This window comes from Scyliorhinus torazame, chromosome 4, assembly GCF_047496885.1.
Source record: "Scyliorhinus torazame isolate Kashiwa2021f chromosome 4, sScyTor2.1, whole genome shotgun sequence".
NCBI classification, from domain to species: Eukaryota; Metazoa; Chordata; class Chondrichthyes; order Carcharhiniformes; family Scyliorhinidae; genus Scyliorhinus; species Scyliorhinus torazame.
In genome coordinates, this window is record NC_092710.1 from 292,960,544 (window position 1) to 292,972,653 (window position 12,110).

Consider the following 12,110-nt stretch of genomic DNA (forward strand, 5'->3'; position numbering starts at 1 on the left):
CCTTATTTAAAGAAAGATATTTCATTGGAGGCAGTTCAGAGAAAGTTCACTAGGATGATCCCCAATATGGAAGGATTGTCTTATGAGAAAAGGTTAAACACATTGAGACTCTACTCATTGGAATTTAGTATGATGAGAGGTGATCTCATTGAAACATATAGAATTCTTAAGGGGATTGGCAGGGCAAATGCTGAGAGGATGTTTATTCTCATGGGAGAGTCTAGGACCAGAGGGCATAGTCTCAGAATGGTAGGGTGCCCATTTAAGACTGAGATGAGGAGGAATTTCTTCTCTGAGAGCTGTGGGGGCAGAGTCCTTGTGTACGTTTGAGGCTGAGGCAGATAGATTCTTAATCAGTAAGGAGGTTACGGGGAAAGGCAGGAAAGTTTTTTTTTTTAGAAATTTTTTTATTGAAGCATTTGTAATTTTCACAGTTTAACACATTACCATTTATTAAACAACCACGTGAGTCGACACATGCAAAATACCAAAAAAACAGGAAACAACGTCCCCTATTGCCCCCCGCCCCGCCCTATCCCCATATTACTCGTAAACGAAGTTCCCTGTCCTTATCTAACATTGCAATGCCTCCTGTTTCCCCCCCCCCCCCCCTTTTACTGCTGTCGTTCTATTTTCCTTGATGAAATCGATGAACGGTTGCCATCTCCGGGCGAACCCCTGAATTGATCCTCTCAAGGCGAACTTGATTTTTTTTTCCCAGACTGAGAAACCCTGCCATGTTGCTGACACACACTCCTGACTTCGGGTTCTCCAAGTCCCTCCATCCCAGCAAAACCCGTCTCCGGGCCACCAGGGAGGATGGTGAAGACTGCCCTTGTGTTAATGTATTCTCCTATACACTTAACTAGGCAGAAATTTGCGCTACACTTCTCTGGTGCGAAATGAAATTGTATTTGGTATCTATTGATTATAAAAAGGGTAAAGTTTCTTGTGATGCAAAATCAAATGTTCTCAATACAAGCCCCTGCCTGCAGAAGGCCTTCCTTGAGATGATTATTTTTAGTAACTTACAAAACGACTTGAATTCACAATATAACAGCAGTAATGGTTTCTTTGCTCTGAGCAAAGAGCTGCGCAGATTAGAAGTTGAAACTGGAAATCTGAAATGAAGATAGAAGGTAGCTAGACAAATAGCATAGGATGATTCTAGAATGGAAAATGGTCGCCTGAACTACTATCTTTAAGGAATTTGTTATCAGCCTAAGTCAAACTATTCCTACCCCTGTAACATGCTGATTGGTTTGGGTGAGTTTTTAATACATTTGATTCGATGATTGGGTTGTCAGTCTTCACTGTGCAACATTATCTCGTTGAACTTTAAAGTTAATATGAATGTTGCATCTGAAATTCTTAAATGTGTGTTGGAATGTCTTACCATTGGACTGGTATGTGCTGAAACCTGCAATTCCTTCAGTTGTAAGGGGAGTAGATAGGCGGTTCTGTGGTCGAAAACGAGACTCCCGAATGAGTCTTGACAAATATATGAATAGGATGGGAATAGAAGGATACGGACCCAGGAAGTGTAGAAGATTGTAGTTTAGTCGGGCAGTATGGTCGGCGCGGGCTTGGAGGGCCGAAGGGCCTGTTCCTGTGCTGTACATTTCTTTGTTCTTTGTTCTTTGTATGCTGCCTCCCAGGTGCACGGGTCAGGGATGTCTCAGATCGGCTGCAGAACATTCTGAAGGGAGAGGGTGAACAGCCAGTTGTCGTGGTGCAGGTCCGACAAGCAGAATTTAGGGAGTTAGCCAAGTTTAAAAAGTCGGACCTCAGAGGTAGTAATCTCATGATTGCTACCAGTGCCACGTGGTAGTCAGAGTAGAAATGAAAGAATAGGCAGGATGATTGCGTGGCTTGAGAGATGGTGCAGGAGGGAGGGGTTCAGATTTTTGGGACATTGGGACCGGTTCTGGGGGAGGTGGGACTACTACAAATTGGACGGTTTACACCTGGGCCGGACTGGAACCAATGTCCTTGGGGGTGCTTTTGCTAACTCTGTTGGGGAGGGTTTAAACTAATGTGGCAGGGGGATGGGAACCAAATGAGGAGGTTAGTGGACAGTAAGGAGGTAGTAACTAAAGCCTGTAAGGAACTAGATCATGAAGTCAGCGTGACTAAGGGGAAGAGTAGGCAGGGAGCAGATGATGAACGCAAAGGGACTGGTGGTCTGAGCTACATTTGTTTTAATGCAAGAAGTGTAGTAGGTAAGGCAGATGAACTTAGGGCTTGGATTAGTACCTGAGAGTATGATGTTGCTATTACTGAGACTTGGTTGAGGGAGGGGCATGATTGGCAACTAAATATCCCAGGATATCGATGCTTCAGGTGGGATAGAGAGGGAGGTAAAAGGGGTGGAGGAGTTGCATTACTGGTCAGAGAGGATATCACAGCTGTGCTGAAGGAGGGCACTATGGAGGACGAGAGCAGTGAGGCGATACGGGCAGAGCTCAGAAATAGGAAGGGTGCGGTAACAATTTGGGGCTGTACTACAGACCTCCCAACAGCGAGCGTGAGATAGAGGTACAAATATGTAAACAGATTATGGAAATATGTAGGAGCAACAGGGTGGTGGTGATCAGAGAATTTAATTTTCCCAACATTGACTGGGATACACTTAGTGTCAGAGATCTAGATGGAGCAGGAGGGTTTTCTAGAGCAGTATGTAAATTGTCTAACTCGGGAAGGGGCCATACTGGACCTGGTGTTGGGGAATAAGCCCGGCCAGTTGGTTGAAGTTTCAGTCGGGGAATACTTTGGGAATAGTGATCACAATTCCGTAAGTTTTAGAATGCTCATGGACAAAGACGAGAGTGGTCCTAAAGGAAGAGTGCTAAATTGGGGGACGGCCAACTATACCTAAATTCGGGGAATGTGGATTGGGAGCAGCTGTTTGAAGGTAAATCCACAGTTGATATGTGGGAGGCTTTTCAAGAGGGTTTGATTAGAGTGCAGGACAGACATGTCCCTGTGAAAATGAGGGATAGAAATGGCAAGATTAGGGAACCATGGATGACAGGTGAAATTGTGGGACTAGCTAAGAGGAAAAAGGAAGCATATATAAGGTCTAGGCGACTGAAGACAGACGAAGCTTTGGAAGAATATTGGGAATGTAGGACCAATCTGAAACGAGGAATCAAGAGGGCCAAAAGGGGTCATGAAATATCTTTAGCAAACAGGATTAAGGAAAATCCCAAAGCCTTTTATTCATATATAAAGAGCAAGAGGGTAACTAGAGAAAGGGTTGGCCCACTCAGGGACAAAGGAGGAAAGTTATGTGTGGAGTCAGAAAAAATGGGTGTGATTCTTAACGAGTACTTTGCATCGGTAATCACCAAGGATAGGGACATGACAGATGTTGAGGTTAGGAGTAGAAGTTTGATTACTCTAGGTCACGTCGGCATAAGGAGGGAAGATGGGTTGGGTATTCTAAAAGGCATTAAGGTGGATAAGTCCCCAGGTCTGGATGGATCTATCCCAGGTTACTGAGGGAAGTGAGAGAGGAAATAGCTGGGGTCTTAACAGATATCTTTGCAGCATCCTTGAATACGGGTGAGGTACCGGAGAACTGGAGAATTGCTAATGTTGTCCCCTTGTTTAAGAAGGGTAGCAGGGATAATCCAGGTAATTATAGACCAGTGAGCCTGACATCAGTGGTAGGGAAGCTGCTGGAGAAGATACTGAGGGATAGGATCTATTCCCATTTGGAAGAAAATGGGCTTATCCGTGATAGGCAACATGGTTTTGTGCAGGGAAGGTCATGTCTTACCAACTTAATAGAATTCTTTGAGGAAGTGACAAAGTTGATTGATGAGGGAAGGGCTGTAGATGTCATATACATGGACTTCAGTAAGGCATTTGATAAGGTTCCCCATGGTAGGCAGATGGAGAAAGTGAAGTCTCATGGGATCCAGGGTATACTAGGTAGATGGATAAAGAACTGGCTGGGCAACAGGAGACAGAGAGTAGTAGTGAAAGGGAGTTTCTCAAAATGGAGAACTGTGACCAGTGGTGTTCCACAGGGATCCGTGCTGGGACCACTGTTGTTTGTGATATACATAAATGATCTGGAGGAAGGGATAGGTGGTCTGATTAGCAAGTTTGCAGATGACACTAAGATTGGTGAAGTAGCAGAGAGTGAAGGGGACTGTCAGAGAATACAGCAGAATATAGATAGATTGGAGAGTTGGGCGGAGAAATGGCAGATGGAGTTCAATCCGGGCAAATGCGAGGTGATGCATTTTGGAAGATCCAATTCAAGAGCGAACTATACAGTAAATGAAAAAGCCCTGGGGAAAATTGATGTACAGAGAGATCTGGGTTTTCAGGTCCATTGTACCCTAAAGGTGGCTGCGCAGTTCGATAGAGTAGTCAAGAAGGCATACGGCATGCTTTCCTTCATCGGAAGGGGTATTGAGTACAAGAGTCGGCAGGTCATGTTGCAGTTGTATAAGATTTTGGTTGGGCCATATTTGGAATACTGCGTACAGTTTTGGTCGCCACATTACCAAAAGGATGTGGATGCTTTTGAGAAGGTGCAGAGGAGGTTCACCAGGATGTTGCCTGGTATGGAGGGCGCTAGCTATGAAGAGAGGTTGAGTAGGTTAGGATTATTTTCATTAGAAAACCCGAGGTTGAGGGGGGACCTCATTGAGATCTACAAAATCATGAGAGGTATAGACAGGGTGGATAGCAAGAAGCTTTTTCCCAGAGTGGGGTACTCAATTACTAGGGGTCACGAGTTCAAGGTGAGAGGGGAAAAGTTCAAGGGAGATATGCGAGGAAAGTTCTTTACGCAGAGGGTGGTGGGTGCCTGGGACGCATTGCCGGCGGAGGTGGTAGAGGCGGGCACGATAGCGTCATTTAAGATGAATCTAGACAGATACATGAATGGGCAGGGAGCAGAGCGATACAGATCATTAGAAAATAGGCGACAGTTTTAAATAGAGGATCTGGATCGGCGCAGGCTTGGAGGGCCGAAGGGCGTGTTCCTGTGCTGTAATTTTTCTTTGTTCTTTGGAACAATGGAGAACTCATATGAACTAAAATGTCAATCTGACCTCCAGTAGGAATGTTGCATTAAGCTTTTAGCCCTGCACGGTAGCATTGTGGATAGCACAAATGCTTCACAGCTCCAGGGTCCCAGGTTCGATTCCGGCTTGGGTCACTGTCTGTGCGGAGTCTGCACATCCTCCCCGTGTGTGCGTGGGTTTCCTCCGGGTGCTCCGGTTTCCTCCCACAGTCCAAAGATGTGCGGGTTAGGTGGATTGGCCATGCTAAATTGCCCATAGTGTCCAAAATTGCCCTTAGTGTAGGGTGGGGTTACTGGGTTATGGGGATAGGGTGGAGGTGTGGACCTTGGGTAAGGTGCTCTTTCCAAGAGCCGGTGCAGACTCGATGGGCCGAATAGCCTCCTTCTGCACTGTAAATTCTATGATAATCTATGAAATTGTTGCTAATGTTGTGCCTTATTTTTGCAAGCTATGTGCTTTGAAAACTGATTGTACAGTTTTACAGTGACATAAAGGAATCCATTTTAAAATGATTTTTAAACTGGGCTTTTGATATTTATAATAAAATGGCTAATTAATGATCCTTTTACCTACCAGAAATAGTAGTTTCCCCCCCCCAGACATAGAAAGGCAGGAAAGTTGATGTGAGGAACCCGGATCAGCCCTGATCCTATTAATTGGCAGAGCTTTGAGCGACCGCACGGCCTACTTTTGTTCCTATTTCATATGTTGTGTGGGATTCCACCCCATGCTTGAGTTGCCTCGACGCCAAGAGTACCATTGCGACCAAGAGCCACCATTCTCCGGCAGTGGACAGCATTGTCCGCTGGCTGAACATTAACTGATGCGCGTCCAGCTCCTCCACCATCCAGCAAGTCCCCGACTTTGGTTTCCTAACAGCCCAAGCCCTCTCTTCTGCCAAATATCTGAAACCGTATTGATGGAGATGCGTATTCCTGAGCGGCAGCTCTCGACTCCTGACAAGAGAGAACTCCTGCATGAGGCCATGTTCCAAACCTGAATCAGTTCTCTGTGGAAGACAGCCAACTCTTGCAAGGCGGCACCGAGACGTCCCAGGCCCATAATCAGTGCTGCCATAGTCGAGGCTGTGTATCTGGCCGAAGAAATACGTTGCCAAGGCTCACCATCAGGGAGGGGTCTCAAGGTAAAGTAACGCTGCAGGGTCTGGAGAGAGAAAGTCGCCACCTGAGTGCGAATACACACCAGTGACTGACCACCTTCCACAAAGCGGATACAAAATCTCAACTGCAATCCAGTGCATCCTTTTCTCCGAGCAGACGTCGTTGAGTGTCTTCTGTGTCCGGCGAAGGGATTTAAGTGACCAGCCAGTACCACAGCATGGCAGCAATCAGCTGGTTTCTGACAAACTCTCCTGTCTCTCTGCATGGGGTGGCCACATCTGAGGAGCGTGGGACTGAAGTGCAACCAAAATTTAAGTAAATGATTTTCAGGAAACTTTTATAAAAAAAAGGTGAAGCCTGTAACAAACTCCCAAAGGCTGCAAAACAAGCCGGTATCTTGGGAGTCCATGAACCAGCACATTGTGCGGTATATTAGACTGCCGCATGCAGCACCCTCCACCACAGGTCACCGATGGTAAGAGGGAGGACACCCTCATAGAGAGCCACCATCAGGGACCTACGCTGAGGGATGGCAGTAGATTGTGTTTCTGGTGGCCAATTAATCTCTCTCTTCTCTTCTCTCTGCTCCCTCTCCTCCCGCTCTCACTCTCTTTCGTTCCGCAAATAATAAAAACCTCCAACTGAAGGCCTAGATTGGAGAAAGGTGCACTGGAGAATGTCCATCTGAAACAAAGACTCTTATCCTGTTACTAGATTATAGTTAACCAATGTATTTGCTGCATATTTAATTATAGTTTTGTTACAAACCTGGTTATTGTAATGATTGGGCAGTCAGAGACTTTGGGTCCTTTCTAAGACTTCTTTGTTAATTTCAATTATGTTGCGACTCTGGGTCAAATGGAGCTGGAATTCACCGCTCGCTAGCCCAGGGTGTCGTAACAATACAAATAGAATACAGTTGGCCAGACGTAGTGTAGCCCTGACGCACTCCTCTCCCAATGTGAAGAGGCAGCATCAGGGACCCGTTAACTTTAAATAATCACTATGTGGCAGCAGAGAGAAATCAAACTCAGGCAATGAAATGCATCCTGAATTCTAGGAACATTTTTTTTAAAATTCAGAATACCCAATTCATTTTTTCCAAATGAGGGGCAATTTAACAATGCCAATCCACCTACCCTGCACATCTTTGGGTTGTGGGGATGAAACCCACGCAAACACTGGGAGAAGGTGCAAACTCCACACGGACAGTGACCCAGAGCCGGGATCAAACCTGGGACCTCGGCGCCGTGAGGCAGCAATGCTAACCACTGCGCCACCGTGCTGCCCTTCTAGGAACATTTATACCTGTGCTAGCTCCACTACTGATTCATTTAATATCATCTTACTTTGCTCTTATTTCCACATAATCTTTACTGTTTTTCTTCTTCAAATACTTACCTCATTTCTGTTAACTGTTGTGACTGATATGATGTAGTTTGATGATTCGAAGGAGATGATCTATACTAAAAACAATGCAATTATTGTAACCACATGTTATCTTCCTGTCGACCCGGGAGTTTCCCAGCCACAGTTTAAAATGACAGATTCCAGGCAATAATAAGGCCTCAGTGGTGCCAACCTTTAGTCCAAAGCTGAGAAACTAATAAATCACTGCCCCCAATGTCACACATTTCAATTTCCTAGGAGTGGAAGTATTGATGGCATCTTTGGACCAGTGAAAAATCCTTGGGGATATTCCGAACAGTACAGAGAGCGACTTGGACAGGACCACAAAAGGGAAGATTCGGATTGGGTGATAGCAGGTGGCAGTTCTGGAGGTAGTGCGGTAGCAGTTGCTTCGCTGACATGTTTTGCGTGAGTATTCCAATATTTTTTCTTTTCTTTGCAGTTGCTTTTCCCGAATTTCCAGATATGTATTTTTAAATGCAGCTTAATCATTAATTAGAAACTTGGGTTTCAAAATATCGTCGGGCAAATATAGCAAGACTAGAGTCAAACTTCTAAAAGCTGAACTGCTATGTTGTCATTTGCTTTGGTATGCTGGAACTTTGCTTAAATGCTCTGCTGTAGTGTTATCACTAGAATTTCAAAGTAAATTAATTTGTGAAGTTTGGCAGCAAGATCAGTATTTATCCCGCGTTACACTAAGGAGTTGGTCCTTTTCTTCAGGCTGCAGTTCTCTCAATATGCTGTTATGTAGCAAGTTCCAGGATTTTGACATAATATAAATGAAAGAATTTTGTTTTTCATTTATTCGTTCATGGGTTTCACTTGCTAGGCCAGCACTTGTCTCTCATCTATATTTGCCCTTGAGAAGATGGTGGTGAGCTGCCTTCTTGAATCGTTGCCATCCCTGAGGTGTAGGTACACTTGGAGTGCCAGGCGACACTGAAGGAATGGTGGTATATTTCCAAGTCAGGATGGTGTGTGTAACGTGGAGGGGTATATATATGTCCAATTCAAGGTGTGAATAACTTCATGGGAACCTGGAGGTTTTCATGCACCTGCTACATTTATCTTCCAATGCGGCAGGTTTAGACAGTGATGTCGCAGAAGCCTCTATGAGTTGCCACAGTGCATCTTCTATCTCCTATATATGTGTAACCGCAGTCTGCTGATGGTATGGTAGGAAGGTGGATGTTTCAGCCAGTGGTTGGGATGCCAGTTAAGCAGACTGCTTTGCCCTGGATGGGTCCTGGATTCCTTCATTGTTATTGAAGCTGTGCCCATCCAGGATGGTGGAGGGGATTCCATCGTACATCTGAGTTGTGCCTCCAGGTACTCAAGAACGCTTTGCGGATTTAGGAGGTGAACCACTTCCCACAGCCTTTGGCCAGCTCTTGGTGGCTTGTCCTTTTGAGATTCAGATCAATTGTACACTGAGGGAGCATTCAGAATGTCCAATTGACCTAACACTTCTTTTTGGGACTTTTGGGAGGAAACTGGAGCACCCGGAGGAAACGCATGCAGCCACAGAACTTGCAGACTCCACACCGACAGTGACCCAAGCCGGGAATCGAACCCGGGTCCCTGGCGCTGTGAAGCAATGGTGCTAACCACTGTGCTACCGTGCCACCCAGTGGTATATCATTTGATTAATATTTCCAATATTATATAATAATGTTTATATCATGCTCTTTTGTTGTGTACGGTTGATTAAGCAGATATGCTGACTGAACAATCTGATCACCATACCTATGAAAATTAGCAGCCATTATTCCACATCATTCTGAGACATAGGGCGTCATTCTCCGACCCCCCGCCAGGTCGGAGAATCGCCGGGGGCTGCCGTGAATCCCGCCCCCGCCGGTTGCCGAAGTCTCCGGCACCGGATATTCGGCGGGGGCGGGAATCGCGCCGCGCCGGTTGGCGGGCCCCCCCCCCGCTGGATTCTCCGGCCCAGATGGGCCGAAGTCCCGCCGATAAATTGCCTGTCCCGCCGGCGTGGATTAAACCACCGTTTGAACGGCGGGACAAGGCGGCGTGGGCGGGCCGGGGTCCTGGGGGGGGCGCGGGCCGATCTGACCCCGGGGGGGCACCTGGCCCACGATCAGGGCACACCGATCCGCGGGTGGGCCTGTGCCGTGGGGGCACTCTTTCCCTTCCGCCTCCGCCACGGCCTCCACCATGGCGGAGGCGGAAGATCATCCCTCCACTGCGCATGCGTGGGAAACTGTCAGAGGCCGCTGACGCTCCCGCGCATGCGCCGCCCGGGGATGTCATTTCCGCGCCAGCTGGCAGGGCAATAAAGGCCGTTTCCGCCAGCTGGCGGGGCGGAAATTCCTCCGGCGTCGGCCTAGCCCCTTAGTGTTGGGGCTCGGCCCCCAAAGATGCGGAGCATTCCGCACCTTTGGGGCGGCGCAATGTCCGTCTGATTGGCGCCGTTTTGGGCGCCAGTCGGCAGACATCGCTCCGTTTTGGGAGAATTTCGCCCATAAATTTCCAGAACTCCTTAAAAACATCATAAAACCTTTTTATTGGCGTTGCAGCTCAAAATCCATGGCATTTGTGCAAATTTTATCTTGTTTCAGATTTATCTTTATCTTGCTGTCCACTTCCACATTATTAATTTTCCAGAAGTTATCTTCTGCTTTATCGTACTTCAGCTTTTGTTTGTTCTCAATTTACTAGTTGCATACCCTTACTTTATTATGAATATGTTAAAGTCCAGATAGAGGGCGGAATTCTCTGACCACCCGCCGGGTCGGAGAATTGCCAGGGGACAGCGTGAATCCCTCTCCGACGCTGGCTGCCGAATGCTCCGGCGCCGGTTTTTGGGCGGGGGCGGGGATCACACTGCGCCGGTCGGGGGCTGTTGGCAGCTGTCCCCCCGGCAATTCTCCAGGCCCTGATGGACCGAGCGGCCGCCCGCTTTCGGCCAGTCCCGCCGGCATGAAATAGACATGGTCCATCCCGGCGGGACGTGGCTTGGAGGGCGGCTAGCGGAGTCCTCGGAGGGGGGGGCGGGAGGGCGCAGGGTGATCTGGCCCTGGGGGGGAGCCCACGGTGGCCTGGCCTGCGATCGGGGCCACCGATCTGCGTGCGGGCCTGTGCCGTGGGGGCACTCTTTCCCTCCGTGCTGGCCTCTGTAAGGCTCTGCCATGGCCGGCACGGAGAAGAAACCCCCTGCGCATGCACAGGAAACATTTTAAAAAAAAAAATAAATATATTGTATTCAATTTTTCGGCCAAACAAAATAATACAAAGGTTTTCCCTTTTTCCAACAATAAAACAATATAAATAACAGTGACCGTTTTAACAAGTAAATAAGTAATATACAAACTAAACTAAATGGCAACTGCCATAACAAAAATAATAACTCTCCAGATAATAAAATCAAACAATCCAATATACATAACCAAGTACAGATATCTATACCAAGACCACCCCTGAGGACCCCCCCGAGCCCCCCCCTGGGTTGCTGCTGTTACCTTCCCATTTCCTTTATTGTTCTGCGAGGTAGTCAATGAACGGTTGCCACCGCCTGGTGAATCCTTGAGCCGAACCCCTTAGCGCAAACTTTATCCGTTCTAGTTTTATAAACCTTAGCGCAAACTTTATCCGGCTAGTTTTATAAACCCTGCCATGTCATTTATCCAGGTCTCCACGCCAGGGGGTTTGGCTTCCTTCCACATAAGCAATATCCTTCGCCGGGCTACTAGGGAAGCAAAGGCCAAAACATCAGCCTCTCTCGCCTCCTGCACTCCCGGCTCTTCTGCAAACCCAAATATAGCCAACCCCCAGCCTGGCTCGACCCGGACCCCCACCACCTTCGAAAGCACCTTTGCCACCCCCACCCAGAACCCCTGCAGTGCCGGGCATGACCAAAACTTGTGGGTGTGGTTTGCTGGGCTTCTCGAACATCTCCCACGCCTATCCACTACCCCGAAAAATTTACTAAGCCTTGCTCCGGTCATATGCGCCCTGTGCAAGACCTTGAATTGTATCAGGCTTAGCCTGGCGCACGAGGACGACGAGTTTACCCAAGTAGGGCATCAGCCCACAGCCCCTCCTCAATTTCTTCCCCCAGCTCTTCTTCCCATTTTCCCTTCAGCTCATCCACCATGTTCTCCCGCTTATCTCTCATTTCCTTGTATATATCTGACACCCTACCATCCCCACCCATGTCCCTGAGATCACTCTATCTTGAATCTCCTGCGTCGGGAGCTGCGGGAATTCCCTCACCTGTTGCCTCGCAAAAGCCCTCAGTTGCATGTACCGAAATGCATTCCCTTGGGGCAACCCATATTTTTCCGTCAGCGCTCCCAGACTCGCAAACGTCCCGTCTACGAACAGATCTCTCAGTTGCACAATCCCAGCTCTCTGCCATGCTCCAAATCCCCCATCTATTCTCCCCGGGACAAACCTATGATTATTTCTTATCGGGGACCGCACCAAGGCTCCCGTCCTTCCCCTATGCCGTCTCCACTGCCCCCAAATTTTCAGTGTTGCCACCACCACTGGACCTGTGGTGTAT

At 47.7% G+C, this 12,110-nt stretch overlaps 1 protein-coding gene across 3 annotated transcripts in view; it reads left to right on the forward strand.

Moving 5' to 3' along the window:
- The window catches only part of qrsl1 (glutaminyl-tRNA amidotransferase subunit QRSL1), an 86,468-nt gene that overhangs the window by 39,175 nt on the left and 35,183 nt on the right, over positions 1-12,110 (forward strand). For all 3 annotated transcript variants that reach the window (XM_072499920.1, XM_072499921.1, XM_072499922.1), the window contains one exon: positions 7,817-7,987. In XM_072499920.1, coding sequence (XP_072356021.1) covers positions 7,817-7,987 — 171 coding nt within the window. The remainder of the gene's footprint in view (positions 1-7,816; positions 7,988-12,110) is intronic.